The sequence below is a fragment of the Notolabrus celidotus genome, chromosome 17 (assembly GCF_009762535.1).
Source record: "Notolabrus celidotus isolate fNotCel1 chromosome 17, fNotCel1.pri, whole genome shotgun sequence".
NCBI classification, from domain to species: domain Eukaryota; kingdom Metazoa; phylum Chordata; class Actinopteri; order Labriformes; family Labridae; genus Notolabrus; species Notolabrus celidotus.
Window position 1 is genome coordinate 16,717,956 of NC_048288.1, and position 15,744 is coordinate 16,733,699.

At 39.5% G+C, this 15,744-nt stretch overlaps 1 protein-coding gene across 2 annotated transcripts in view; it reads left to right on the forward strand.

The window, feature by feature from the left end:
- itgb1a (integrin, beta 1a) overlaps nt 1–15,318 on the forward strand; it is a 35,020-nt gene extending 19,702 nt beyond the window's left edge. The window contains exons 2-16 of one of the 2 annotated variants that reach the window (XM_034706713.1): nt 724–790; nt 1,167–1,319; nt 3,827–4,046; nt 4,149–4,319; nt 4,774–5,012; nt 5,318–5,473; nt 5,610–5,705; nt 7,120–7,209; nt 7,397–7,537; nt 8,261–8,463; nt 8,563–8,801; nt 8,901–9,123; nt 10,133–10,368; nt 10,572–10,738; nt 14,063–15,318. In XM_034706713.1, coding sequence (XP_034562604.1) covers nt 4,205–4,319; nt 4,774–5,012; nt 5,318–5,473; nt 5,610–5,705; nt 7,120–7,209; nt 7,397–7,537; nt 8,261–8,463; nt 8,563–8,801; nt 8,901–9,123; nt 10,133–10,368; nt 10,572–10,738; nt 14,063–14,128 — 1,971 coding nt within the window. In that variant the 5' untranslated portion in view covers nt 724–790; nt 1,167–1,319; nt 3,827–4,046; nt 4,149–4,204 and the 3' untranslated portion in view covers nt 14,129–15,318. The remainder of the gene's footprint in view (nt 1–723; nt 791–1,166; nt 1,320–3,826; nt 4,047–4,148; nt 4,320–4,773; nt 5,013–5,317; nt 5,474–5,609; nt 5,706–7,119; nt 7,210–7,396; nt 7,538–8,260; nt 8,464–8,562; nt 8,802–8,900; nt 9,124–10,132; nt 10,369–10,571; nt 10,739–14,062) is intronic. The other variant, XM_034706712.1, reaches the window with a different exon arrangement.
- The last annotated feature ends 426 nt before the right edge of the window (nt 15,319–15,744 follow it).

The window sequence follows — 15,744 nt, forward strand, 5'->3', positions numbered from 1 at the left end:
TCATGGCCACCGTAAGAACCAATGTCTTTATGACTACTGGATCGATTGGGATTGGATTAGTGTTGCTTAGCAAGTGTTGAAATCCTACCAACTAGTTAACACTCTAAAATACTAGCATGTTAGCATTGTCGCTCTAGGTTTATTTGCAAGCTTTTGCTCAAGGAACCACTATGGTTAAGTACAGTTTCACATAGTGGCTAGACTGGCCTAACACTGCTCACAAATCACCCTTTGAAAACCTCTCTTATGATAAATAAGTCATGAGCTATGCATTAGGAAAAGGACAAGATGCATCGATATGGCTGACCAGATGCCCCGCATTCAGACAAAGGATCAATATACAGGACAAGATAGGGGTTTTCTCTGGGGAACTGGTGCTATTTACAGAAAAGGGATTGTGAGGGATACCAGCTGCAAGTCACTGTTACTGTGTTTGTGTTTTTCTTTGCATGAATGTGTGTACTGTGTTTGTGTGAAAGTGGTCTGAATTGAATTAGCTGCCTGTTACCATTTGTCCAGCTGAAAATAGAAAAGCCCCTGCCACTGGATGATTTATTATCTCCAATTATAACCAACCATTTACAGATCTAATCCCTCATCTCTCAGAGGCTCCTCTGGACCCTTTTGTCCAGGAAGTTATGAAACTCAGCAGCAAGGTCACCAATCAGAGAGATAGTCACAAATGGCCATCAGGCATTTAAAGTTTTTTTCTTGTGTTTTCAGATGGACCTGAAGCTGTTCTTGATATCTTCATTGGTAGGAGTCCTTTGTTACAGTAACGCTCAGAAAGGTAAGATTTCTCTGAACAAGATGCTGTGCTCACATCTTTATTCTGTCACATTGATGTCATTTTCTTGATGTAAGCTTGTATTATGAACGCAGAGATCACGATGATGACTAGCTCCAGAGAGAGGGAGCCTAATCTATATTAATGATGTCATAGACCAGAGATCCACCTAAGCATCACGGAGCGGAGAGGATAATGGAAAAGACAGAATATCCCATCTCTGTATCCAATTACCATCGAGCCACACAGTGTTCCAGATGAACTGATGTGTAAACACAGAGGGCTTAACAGGCTGCTTACTTTGCAGGGACTGAGCGTTACCCCTGCCCCCTCTAACTCTGCCTCCTCTTCTCCTCTTCTTCTCTCTTTGTTGATCCAGAGGGGAACGAGTGCATCAATGCCAACGCCAAATACTGCGGGGAGTGCATCCAGGCTGGGGCTAAATGTGGCTGGTGTACAGACCCGGTATGTGGATCCCAGTTACAACCACTGCTGAGAAATCCAGATTGATATCTTAAGTCTCACAGCTCTAGTAAGCATTTCATTTAGATCATTTAGGCCTGTAGCTACATATAGATTTGAATCATTCGGAAAGAAATGACGTGCACTTTAGTCTTTAGATTATGCTGCTAATCAGGCATTTCCTTGATGTCAGTCAAAATCAAATTACTAGTGTGTGTGATCCCTGGAAGTTTGTAGCTTGTAGAACAACACCGAGGTGTACATATGTCACTCGTGATGTATGTATGTCACTCGTAGTGTACGTTTGTCACTTGTGGTGTACGTATGTCACTAGTGCTGTACGCATGTCATTCGTGCTGTACGCATGTCATTCGTGGTGTACGTTTGACATTCGTAGTGTGCTGTACTTATGTCATTCATGGTGTGTGCCTGTCACTTGTAGTGTACGTATGTCCCTTGCGCTGTACGCATGTCATTTGTGGTGTACGTATGTCACTCGTGGTGTACGTATGTCATTCGTGCTGTACGTATGTCATTTGTGGTGTACGTATGTCATTCGTGGTGTACGTATGTCATTCGTGGTGTAGGTATGTCATTCGTGCTGTACGTATGTCATTTGTGGTGTACGTATGTCATTTGTGGTGTACTTATGTCACTAGTGCTGTACGTATGTCATTCGTGGTGTACGTACGTCACTCGTGGTGTACGTATGTCATTCGTGGTGTACGTATGTCATTAGTGGTGTACGTATGTCATTCGTGGTGTACGTTTGACATTCGTAGTGTGCTGTACTTATGTCATTCATGGTGTGTGCCTGTCATTCGTAGTGTACGTATGTCCCTTGCGCTGTACGCATGTTATTTGTGGTGTACGTATGTCACTTGTGGTGTACGTATGTCATTCGTGCTGTACGTATGTCATTCGTGCTGTACGTATGTCATTCGTGGTGTACGTATGTCATTTGTGGTGTACGTATGTCACTTGTGGTGTACGTATGTCATTCGTGCTGTACGTATGTCATTTGTGGTGTACGTATGTCACTAGTGCTGTACGCATGTCATTCGTGGTGTACGTATGTCACTCGTGGTGTACCTATGTCATTTGTGGTGTACGTATGTCATTCGTGGTGTACGTATGTCATTTGTGGTGTACGTATGTCATTCGTGGTGTACGTATGTCATTCGTGGTGTACGTATGTAATTCGTGGTGTACGTATGTCACTCGTGGTGTACGTATGTCATTTGTGGTGTACGTATGTCATTCGTGCTGTACGTATGTCACTCGTGGTGTACGTATGTCATTCGTGGTGTACGTATGTCATTCGTGGTGTACGTATGTCACTTGTGGTGTATGTATGTCATTCGTGCTGTACGTATGTAATTCGTGGTGTACGTTTGACATTCGTAGTGTGCTGTACTTATGTCATTCATGGTGTGTGCCTGTCATTCGTAGTGTACGTATGTCCCTTGCGCTGTACGCATGTCATTTGTGGTGTACGTATGTCACTTGTGGTGTACGTATGTCATTCGTGCTGTACGTATGTCATTCGTGGTGTACGTATGTCATTCGTGCTGTACGTATGTCATTTGTGGTGTACGTATGTCACTAGTGCTGTACGCATGTCATTCGTGGTGTAGGTATGTCATTCGTGCTGTACGTATGTCATTCGTGGTGTACGTATGTCACTCGTGGTGTACGTATGTCATTCGTGGTGTACGTATGTCATTCGTGGTGTACGTATGTCATTCGTGGTGTACGTATGTCATTCGTGCTGTACGTATGTCATTCGTGGTTTACGTATGTCACTCGTGGTGTACGTATGTCACTCGTGGTGTAAGTATGTCACTCGTGGTGTACGTATGTCATTCGTGGTGTACGTATGTCATTCGTGCTGTACGTATGTCACTCGTGGTGTATGTATGTCATTCGTGCTGTATGTTTGTCATTCGTAGTGTGCTGTACTTATGTCATTCATGGTGTGTGCCTGTCACTCGTAGTGTACGTATGTCCCTTGTGCTGTACGCATGTCATTTGTGGTGTACGTATGTCATTCGTGCTGTACGTTTGACATTCGTAGTGTGCTGTACGTATGTCATTCATGGTGTGTGCCTGTCACTCGTAGTGTACGTATGTCCCTTGTGCTGTACGTATGTCATTCGTGGTGTACGTATGTCATTCATGCTGTACGTTTGACATTCGTAGTGTGCTGTACGTATGTCATTCATGGTGTGTGCCTGTCACTCGTAGTGTACGTATGTCCCTTGTGCTGTACGTATGTCATTCGTAGTGTACTCTTTGACTCTTATAATTGTTGGTGTTTTGGCTTCATGAGTGAGCAGACTATTAATTTAACCTGTTGCCAAGTTGTATCCAAGATTTTTTGTATGTCCTCAAGCAGTGAACAACCTCTCTATTGTATTATAGAATTATTATGGGCTGTTAATTCTGTACAAGTTTACAAACATCTTCAGCTTCCAGTTTTTAAGCATTTACCAAACCCAAGCCAAAGTTAGTTTCCAATGCCATTACAAAACTGATGGACTGTCCCTTTAATTCTCCCTGTGCTGCTCCTACCAGAACTTCCTGCAACAAGGAGAGACCGTGTCAACCCGCTGTGACGAGCTGCAGTCCCTGATTAAAAGAGGCTGTAATGAATCACTGATAGAAAACCCACATGGTCAACAGAGAGTCCTCGGGAACAAAACAGTGACGACCCGCAGAAAGGGAGCAGACAAACTGAAGCCAGAGGACATCACTCAGATCCAGCCCCAGAAACTCAGCCTCACTCTACGCTCAGGTGAGGATAGCTCTATAATGAGTATTCTTCCTTCTTCTGGATTTCATCAGACATGTAGCTCTGTAACACTCACTAAATAATGTTGATGGTAATTTGTTGTAGGTGAGCCCCAGGTATTCGACCTGAAGTTCAAACGAGCTGAAGACTACCCCATCGATATGTACTACTTGATGGACCTGTCGTACTCTATGAAGGATGATCTGGAGAATGTGAAGAACCTGGGAACCAGTCTGATGCTGGAGATGTCAAAGATCACCTCGGACTTCAGGATAGGTGAGGATTTTGGAGGTTGATTGAGTTTGGCAGCTTGATTCTTTAAGGAAAGAGTTTCGATTAAGTTCTCAATCAATTAATCAATACTTGATTAATTGTTAACATCCTTAGATGAGACTGATATTTCTACTTAATCCAAGAGAACAAATAGTGACATGTGATGAAGGTTTTAGGGGTGTATGGTCTTGGTTCTTTCTGAAGCGGGTCCACAGTATCGAACTTTAAAAACACTTTGTGTTTCCAGGTGTCCTGTAAGTATTAGGAGCCACCCAAGTCTGAATGACCTTTTTCTTGGCCTGTACAAACAAACTAAAGTAGTGAACACTTGGGAGTTCGGTGACCTCTAAATATACTTGGTGTCAGCTTACCCTTTGCAGGGGCTGCTGTCTTATTAAGCCAAATTACTTTGTAAACATGTGGCTAAAATTCTTTAAAATCTGATTTTCTTTCAAAGGTTTTGGCTCCTTTGTGGAAAAGACGGTTATGCCGTACATCAGCACCACACCTGCAAAGCTGCTGAACCCGTGCACAGGCGACCAGAACTGCACCAGCCCGTTCAGCTACAAAAACGTCCTGAAACTGACCAACGATGGCAAGAAGTTCAACACCCTGGTGGGCCAGCAGCACATCTCTGGAAACCTGGACTCTCCTGAGGGAGGCTTTGATGCCATTATGCAAGTTGCTGTGTGTGGGGTGAGTAAAAAAAAACTACAAAAAAAAACTAAGGCAAATAATCTTCCTCAGGATCTCATTTCAAGGTAATTTTCCCACAATTACGGCACTTGCTCCCAGGGATAAAGCACCAATAAATGTGTTTATGTGGTGATGTGTGAAAAAGGTATTTTATGAGCCCCTGCTTTTTACAAGAAGAGTTTTGGATACAGTGATAATAAAAAAGTTAATGTGTCACATTCTTAGCGGCTCAGTTTCTCTGTTTTCCACATCGCTGTGCACCGATAATCATTACTGCTAGTTTAAGTTCATTTCTCCTCTCTCAGGAGCAAATTGGTTGGAGGAATGTGACACGTCTGCTGGTGTTCTCCACTGATGCTGGCTTCCACTTTGCTGGAGACGGTAAACTGGGCGGCATCGTTCTGCCCAATGACGGAAAGTGTCACTTGGAGAACAATGTGTATACCATGAGCCACTACTATGTAAGTAGATCAGTGGTGGTGACCTGTTTTTAAGGCTTCCCACATTTAGGAAAGGCAATGAAAAGGAACTGTTAGCTGAGTTTTAACAGACACTGCTACTCTTTTTACATCATAAATCTGACTCTCTGTGTTAAAGGACTATCCCTCCATCGCTCACCTGGTTCAGAAGCTAAGTGACAACAACATTCAGACCATTTTTGCAGTAACAGAGGAGTTCCAGCCTGTGTACCAAGTAAGTGTCCTCTTTCTCATCTCTGTCCAACACAATGAGACTTAACTCGAATGCAGTCAGTTTGGAACGTGCTCTCCCCTACTCCTTCTGCGTGCATGCTCAAAATGCCCATGGGTAAATATATCCACCTGGGCTGATACATCTGCTGTGAGTTATGGTAGCATCTCTTGAAAGTACTTATTATTTTCTTCTGCCATGCTGTTATTTTAGAGCACGGTTCAGCCCATCTGGGTTTGATAAAGAAAAAGGCTTTTTATGGCGTAGTCCACAGTAGTCTTAAAACGGATTCTACCTTATTTTGTGAAGTGAACAATGATGGCGAAACAACATCACTAGTTACACTAAAACAGGCACTTTTGCACTTTGCTTACTTAAACAAACGTATCTCAAAAACAAAAAAATGTGCAGCTTTTTTGTTCACGTTTATTCATTGGGTAAATATTATGGATAGTTTATAGGGATATTGAAAATATGGATCAATGTTTTATAAGTTTATTTAACAAAATAATTCATTGAAAAAACAGCAACTTTTTCAGAAAACTTTAACCTAATCATTTACTATACTGTAAAGATTTCTTAACCTTTCAGACAAGGTTTGACTGATTCTGGGGATATGAAGCATTTTAAGATATCCTACGAAATCACACTACAGTTAGGAAAAGTACCTGTATAAGCACTGGAGCGCCTTTTATTATACTTTATTAGAGATAAAATGCTAAAAATATTCATAAATAATAATAATAATAATAATAATAAACTTTATTTATATAGCACTTTTCTAAACAGTTACAAAGTGCTTCACAGAAAATAATAATAATGATAAATATAAACGAAAGATGATAATTAAATAGAAAAAAAAACCCTATATATATATATATACACATATATACACATATACACACATACACACATACACATGCACATGTATACATATGTACATACATACACACACACACACACACACACACACGCACGCACACACACACACACACACACACACATACATACATACATACATATGTATAAATATGGAACACGTAAAGGAACTCCAAAGTACGAGAACACATAACAAGATGTCCAGGGCATAATAACATGTTACAAAGTTGTGAAGGCCTTTCTGAAAAAAAGGCCTCCACAACACAAAAGTTTTAAGAAGTGATTTAAAATTAAAAACAGAAGTAGCATGCCTTATTTCAGCTGGTAGGTCGTTCCATAGTTTAGGAGCCCGGACTGAAAAAGCCCAAAAGCCCTTGGACTTTAAATGGTTAAAATCATTGTTGTATCCATCTGAACCTTGAATGAAATGAAATAAAGTTTTGTATTTACAGTTTATAAACATCTAAAGAAGAGTTTTCTTGATACTTTTGTCATCGCTAATCAAAATTCCCATAATCAACAATATTCTTTTTTTTAGGAGCTCAAAAATCTGATTCCAAAGTCTGCAGTGGGTACTCTGTCTGCCAACTCCAGCAACGTCATCAACCTCATTATAGATGCTTACAATGTAAGTACACTCTCATGTACCATATAAAGGCATTAAATGTTCAGATTCATGTAGAACAGAGTGTTTGTTCATCTCAATGCACTCATTTAATACTTTGCCGAGCTTTGTTTATGTATGCTGTCTAAACAAAGCGACAGGAAGAAATGCAGTGCAGGAAATGACAATGTTATCTCTTGATTCTTGGCAGTCTCTGTCGTCTGAGGTTATTCTGGAGAACAGTAAGCTTCCAGAGGGAGTGACGATAGCTTACACATCCCGCTGTAAGAATGGAGTGGTTAGTGAGGGTGAAAATGGACGGAAGTGCTCCAACATTTCTATCGGGGATGAGGTGAGGATTGAAACAGTGCTCTTTTAATGACTTTACTTATTATTATTATTATTATTATTATTAGTAGTAGTAGTATTAGTATTAGTAGTAGTAGTATTATTATTTATTTATTTATTTATTTATTTATTTATTTATGTATGTATTTATTTTTTAATTATTATTATTGCTATTATCATTATTACAAGTTGAAGTCATGACAGTTGCATGTTACATTACCATACATTTTCTCTATCTATCTAAGAGGACACAGAAGGAAAGGAAACAGGTAGATACCGTGAGCATTATACTCGTACCAAAAACCCAGCAGAGCGTTGAGCATGGACGCTTTAAAACTTTTAAACTGCTCCTTTAATCAGCAACCAACAGGCAGTAATAGATAAAGATTTATTTTTCAGTAGTTTCACAGCAAAACCATGAACAACTTGATAAAAAAAAATCCCAAACTCTGTCTGGACCACTACAAGTGTGTTGGTAATTATGCACTTGGAACAAGAAGAAGGTATCCTTTCAGAAATACTGAATAATTTCCACCGCTCACTCTCACAATTCACTCACTATGTTGCACAGAAACGACTCCTTGTGTCGGTGGACCAGTAAGCTCTCAGTCATCATGTTCTGTTTCCGTCACACAATGACATCATTTGGAAACTTCTTTATTGGTTGACCTTCAAAGGTGTTTTAGTTTGAGATTTTCACAGCGTTCTCATGAATTCCCCTTCCTAGGTCATGTTTAGCATCAGCGTGACATCGAAGGGCTGTCCCAAACAAGGCAAGCCTGAGATCATTAAAATCAAGCCCCTGGGATTTACAGAGGAGGTGGAGATTGCTCTCCACTTCATCTGCGAGTGTGAATGCCACAAAGATGGCATCAAGAACAGTCCAGAATGCCACTTTGGTAATGGGACCTACGAGTGTGGAGCCTGCAAGTAAGTCCGTGCAAGCAATCTTTGTTACATCATGTATCTACACAGAGCATATAGAGAATCTGGAAACCCTTGTGAATAACACACCTTCCCTCGTCTCAGGTGTAATGAAGGACGTGTGGGAAGAAAGTGTGAATGTAGCAGTAATGATGTTGCCACAGAAGACATGGACCGGACCTGCAGGAAAGACAATGGTACAGACACATGCAGCAACAACGGAGACTGTGTGTGCGGCAACTGTGAGTGCAAGAAGAGAGACAAGCCTGAGGAGAGGTATAGCGGCCAGTACTGCGAGTGTGACAACTTCAATTGTGATCGCTCTGGAAACAAACTGTGTGGAGGTGAGTTTGACAGCTCCAATGAATGTCTGGTCTTAACTGATGTGAGAGAAGAAAAGCAAATTCAAGCTCTGCTACGCTGTTTTTTTTTTCCTTTCTTAGGCCATGGAAAATGCGAATGTAGAGCGTGTATCTGTGAACCAATGTGGACAGGAAGCGCCTGTGATTGTTCCCTAGACAACAGCACATGTATGGCCAGTAATAAGCAGAGCTGTAACGGCAGAGGGAAGTGTGAATGTGGCATTTGCAAGTGCACTGACCCCAAATTCCAGGGTCCCACCTGTGAGACTTGTCCCACCTGCCCAGGAGTCTGTACTGAACACAAGTAAGTCTAAAATGAAGTTCTATCAATGTGCAAATAGTTTTAACCGACATATGTAACATTTTATTTTGTTTACTTTCTGTGTTTTTTCAAAAATATAAAGGCTTATTCTTCCAATATGGCTTATTGCCATTGTTGGGTTTCAAAAAGTATAGTTACTTACTGTTTACAATGAAACTGAGACTCCCCAAGAGGAAGACGACAAGCTCCAAGATGATTATTAAAAATACTTTGAAACACTGTAAAAAATGGTTATCAAAAATACATTGAAACATTGTAAAAAAGTATAAAAAATGGTGTCGAAACACTGTAAAAAAATTTAAAACATATTGAAACCCTGTAAAAAAGTATTAAAAAGATGTTGAAACACTAAAATAATTTTAAAATATATTGAAACACTGTAAAAAAATATTAACAACACATTGAAACACTGTAAATTATAATTAAAAACACATAAACACTGTTACAGTAATAATGAAAAGCACATTGAAACACTGAAGAAAAATATTAAAAACACAAACACTGTAAAAATTAAAATTAAAAGCACATTGAAACACTAAAGAAAAGTATTAAAAACACATTAAAAAAACACTGTGAAGTAAATAAAAGCAATAAAAGAGCACACAAAGACAGAGACCACGCATCTCTCATGCTGCGATAAAAGCCAAGGAATAACTAAATGTTTTAGGGCATTAGTTAAAAGTTTGTAAGGTTGGTAACAATCTAACTTAAGGTGGCAGCTTGTTCCAAACAAAACAAAGAATCTCTCAGAGCCAAGGAACTTGTATTCATTGTTCTGAATACAACTTATTGACTCAGTAGCCTTCATTTTATCTGAGGCTGGGACCACAGACTGACATTTTTTTTGTCATCATTGTTATGTTCCATAAATAATTCACTGTATGATCATTAACATGACATGAAATACGTAAGTTAGAGACAAGTGAAGAAGAAAAGTGCTTTAGATGTACAGTCCACTTACCATTTTACTAATACCACCCTGTTCCCTCAGAGAGTGTGTCCAGTGTCGGACTTTTGGCACCGGGGAGAAGAAGGACACATGTGAGAGAGACTGTAGCTACTTCAACCTCATCAAAGTGAAGGATAGAGAGAAGCTGCCACAGCCTCACGAGGCTTCTTATCCTGTGATGCACTGCAAGGAACGGGACGCCAACGACTGCTGGTTCTACTACACCTATGCTGTCAACAACAACACAGAGAAGGAGGTCCATGTGGTCGACAGTCTGGGTAAGCAGCGATCTGGGCTAACATGAGCCAGGGTGTGGAAGGTTTCTGTTTCAGGGGAGGATAATTACAGGGGCTGTGGTGGCTTGATTGCAAAAATAGATCATTTGTTTATTCACACCGGGGCGTGTGATGGTATTTTTTCCCATGGTCTTGTTTTTTTTTTGGCCCCGTCATTTAAAGCCGCCAAAACTCTCTGCTTTCAGACTGCCCCACTGGTCCTGACATCATCCCAATTGTGGCGGGTGTGGTCGCCGGTATCGTTCTGATTGGCTTAGCCCTGCTGCTCATCTGGAAGCTGCTGATGATCATCCAGGACAGGAGAGAGTTTGCCAAGTTCGAAAAGGAGAAGATGAATGCCAAATGGGACACGGTGAGTGTTTGGAACTCTGTGAAAGATCAGTAGGATAAATATTTTTTATTTTTGGCAGAGGTTTGTCGGAGATATTTAAATGTGGAAAACAGGTGTTGTTTCGGCTGCTCTGCAGAGCCAGCCGCTGTCAGGGAATTAGCTTGTGAAGAGCGTTTGTTGTTCTTAGCAGCAGATGAGATTTGCAGACTTATTGATATCATTACAAAGTGTCTGGCTCACATTCCCTCCAGTCTCCCATCTGCAGGCACAGATTGAATGTGTTGCTTTTGAGCAGCACTCAAAATAAAGAGGAAATATGCCAGTGACTGTGTGGACTTTTTTGGGAATGTTATGCACCAAGAGCAGAGCTGGACTTTTTCCGGGGAGTGGCCACAGCTCCTCCCCTCTCTGTTTCCTGCCCTTTATAGCATCATCTGCCAACATCAATATGACAGAAGGCTGGAGCTCAACACAGGTTCCTGTGCAGTGAGATGCCTCCACCTAGTGGTAGAATTGAATAGTATCACTGTATCTGTGGTTGATGATGCTAATGTTCCTGATTAGCACTCAGTTGCTCCCTATGTTCCTGTGCTCCCTATGGATGAGCTTTTTCCTACACTTTCTAATGTTGGCAGCAACAACATCCAGTTACATTCTTATAAATGGTTTCAGAAGATTCAACTTTAGGAAATTTAGATGGAACTCACTTTAAATGAAGTTTGCCTTTGTGTAAATTGCACTTTCTGTAGTTGTGTTTCCTTGTCTTTTTTTCAAAAGTGCAGGACAGAGACACATTATGGAAACTACTTTGCAGTATATCAACAGCATAGAGCCTTTATGAATGTATTGTCACATGGGACAAAGGGCCATTGGAAGGACTCATCGAAACTCAAAGCCAGAGTCAGATGGATGCCCAGACCTTGTTTTCTTTGCTCTCAAGCTTTTATCATCACTAAAAGCTTAGGAAATGATAATGGCAAGAGATATTGATTGGATAAAGGAACCATGAAATGAATACAAGGAAGGAAAAAAAGAAACGGTAGTTACTTACCATAAAAGTTTATGATGTACAACCCATTTAGACCTGGAATGAAAAACAAAAACTGGAACAGGCAACCAGTAAAGCAATCAGTCTCAGCAAAGAATAAGATAACAATTTGAAAAAGTAAAGGATGTAAACTTAGTTCATGTCCAGGTAAGAATAATTACTGTTGATTATCAGCCAACACATTTCACTTTGGATGAAGCACCTAAAAAGGCTCCCCAAATCAGTCTGAATGTATTCGTTCTATTCCTTACTGAAGAGGAAACTTCTCTAGACTAAAGAACAGTGTCAGTTTTATCAATCAATATTTAATGTTTGTCTATTTTATTGTTTTGTATGTAAGGATATATAGCAGCACATCAACGGTAAGAACAAACTACTAATGCTCAGGTTTGTGTAGGGACAAGTATGAATCAAATAAACCGATGCTACTCACTTCAGCATTATTTACAGCCTAAGCTAATTGCAATGCCTGTCCCTAGATTTGCATTAAAATGAACAACAAATATACAAGGAGGAACAAACAAATTCAGCAATAAAACAGACAGAGCACAACATACTGGACACAACCTATCATACAAAATACTTGAAAACTAGAGGGACGTTGATCATTATTTTTGTTATTACAATGTATGTCTTCATTAAATGCATATTGATTGGAAAGTGCAGCAAAGCTCACCATGTTAACCAGCAAATTATCACAAAAAATGCACTTTATTACAAAGTCAGTGTAGACAAATCAAGACCAAGAGGCATGTTTCTGTACAGAAGCCTATTAGAGAAAATTATCTTGGAATTTGTCCATCAATCAATCTTTATTTATATAGCGCCAAATCACAACAAACGTTATCTCAAGAGGCTTTACAAACATAGCAGGTCTAGACCACTCTATGTTACATCATTAACAAAGACCCAACATCAAGACAGGGTAAGACTCAGTCTTATCACATCTTAATCCACCATGAGTAGAGCACTTTGCAATAGTTAACAAGTTACAGCTGCAAGGAAAAACTTCTTTACAACAGGCAGAAACCTTGAGCAGAAGAGAGAGAGAGAGAGAGAGAGAGAGAGAGAGAGAGAGAGAGAGAGAGAGAGAGATGATATTGATGAGACAGATAGTAGTAGTTGTTGCCGCTGGAGTTTGGCACGTTTCATGAAGTGAAAAGTTGAAACAGAAAAAAATTAACGAGATACAGTACCTAAGCTGCACTTTATGGGTAGCTATCCAGTGTTTTAAGCATTCATGAAATCGTCCCTGAAGTTGCCCTGTAGCTGGCCTGAGTGTGTATCAGATGCATCATGTTATACATGAAGCGTATTGTCCTAACTGACCTTGGAGAAACAACGTCCTGCAGATCAGAGTGAGCTCTAGGTCTGAAACGCTGCAGAGCTCTAATGTGCAGGTGCAACATCGACAAGCTTAATACCAAACATTAACAACACCATGTGACTTAGAGATATGAGTACCCCCCAGTGCCTCAAACCAGGTATCAGTATGTTGAAAAATACAGCAGATTTTTATTTTTTCATAAAAACTTTTCTTGTAATTCTGAGATAGTTATTTTATTTATTCAGAAAAAAACAAAGATTTTTTTTAATGCAATACGCTTCCATAGTTTTGTCCTCATTTCTTAATTTCTGTTTTCCACTCTGTTTCCCTTTCATCATTTTCTGGAATTTATTTGGACCTTTCCATCTTTTGCTCTGCTTTTTCCTGATCTTCTTTACTTCTGTTATGTGCTCAACTTTATTCTTTCCTCACTCTCCACCTGTAGCAAGACAACCCCATATACAAGAGTCCTATCAATCAGTTCCAGAATCCAAACTATGGCCGTAAAGCTGGTGCCCTTTAAGTTTGTATTTCTTTTTCAACTTCTGCTTTGCTTTCCTGCACGGACTGTGTATGTGTGTCTTCATATTTTTTCACTCTGTTGCTTTATTTCACTTCTCCTTTAAACCTACAAAACAAACTAAAAACAGACAAGTGAACCCTGAAAGAGTAATGTTGCCTTCATAGTTAGCATGAGTGTGCTGTGAGAATTAAAACTGTCACAGAACTATTGCAGTCATTCAGGACGTAAGCATTTATTACAAGAATCCCTGCCTGGTAAGTTTGATGTGTTGGAAATGTGTGCTTGCTCTTAGTTGTTGTCAGAGCAGCATGTTTTTTTGTGAGTGAGTGTTTCAAATAAATGACTTGATAAAGAAAGGTCAGCCTTGCTTTAATATGAGAAATCTAACAGTTGCGTCCACACTGCTCTAACAACATGATTAACTTGATTCTTTTTTTTGCTTTACAGGGTGAAAATCCAATCTACAAAAGTGCTGTCACAACTGTCGTCAACCCCAAATATGAAGGAAAATAAAGGCTGCATAGCTTTCATGAACTCTGCTATCAAGTATCATCTGATGCCTGCAGGATTTACCGTGGATTTATGGGGGTCTGAAGGAAAAAAAACCTGGTGGAAATTTCGTCATTTTTTTCTTGTCGCTTTACTGTTATGATACACTCTGCAGCCACTGCATCAGCCTTTTTACTAACACTTATGATTTATATGCATTTGTTGAATTTTTAGATGTACAGTATACGGTTTGTGTATATACTTTTAAGTTGCATATTTGCAAAAACAATGAAATGAAGGTGCTTTTTTTCCCTGCCGCAGGACTGGCAAAGGCAGAAGATTAGCTTTTTTTGAACATCGCTATGTGGACACTATGGATATCTATTATGTGTACAAAAATTCCTCAGCTTCTGTCTCTCTCTCTGACACTTGTATGTCTTGTCTCTCTCTGTGCACTGACCTCCTGTGTGTTTGTATGTTGCAGACAGGACCTGAATTTGATTTATAAATCATCAGCCATAGCAGCACATTATGTCAATGTGTGTATATAAAGAAAAGAATTGCAATAGTGAGAGTATTGAGTGATACTTAGCATTCAACATAGATTGGACAGTTATGTTGAATCCTGTATGCAGTAATTGTAAATGTAGTTTTTAAACTGCAGCTGATGAACACATGAAGTTTGAGATTTTATTCTACTCTTATTGAGTACTTTCTGAAGGAGTAAATACATGAGATGAAGATGAATATCAATTGTCTATAATTGAAGTGTTATGAAACGATCACAAAGGGACTGTATACCACTTAAACTATTCAAACTGTAGCAGTGTTGAACAATCAAAGGATTTGTAAAGTTTTAATGCAAGATGCAACCAGCTAATGATATGAAGTTTTATTTGCTACCTGCAGCAACTTTATTCTCAGGTCCTTTCCTGTGTTTGTCAAGTTCGCCAAAAAGCCTGCTTTGTGTTATTCAGTGGACTAATGAACTTATTGTCTGGTCAGTTAGGTTAGTTTTCTTTTTTTTTTCAATTATAAACGGAAACACGAATTTCTTTGAACATTATATGAATCACCTCTTTCACAGCCAAATGCCTCTAAAGTACCACACACAAGCCTTCACAGTATTGTTTTCAAAGTGCCTTTTATTTCAATACCATGTCCTCTTCTGATGCTGTTTATGAGTTATTTATTAAATAAATTACAAAAATGATCAGTGTCTTCTGTGTGGCTATCACTTTGAGATAAAAGCAAAAATAACAGGAAATCAGTAGTGGGTCTGCTTTTTATGGTGATACAGAAGCAGCAATAATGACACAATGAAGCTGAAGTGAGAGATAGAAGTAGTAAGTGCATTTAAAGTTCAGGGTTAGAAAGCTGCAGTGTAAGGCTATGTTCTCAGTACATTGTGGTTCTAATGAAATATGTGGAGCATGAAATCCATACGCATCCTGCCATGGTTTGACTCATGATCACAAGTTTTCCTACTTTAACACTTCAGATGAGTCTCGTTCAGAGGAGGGCTGGCTTTTGGGCTGCAGTGTAAAATAATCATGTTCCTATGGACAGTTTTTGACATGTTTGTACAAAGAAAACTAATAACAAAAATCTGATTTGAATGAGGAATATTTTAAGGCAAG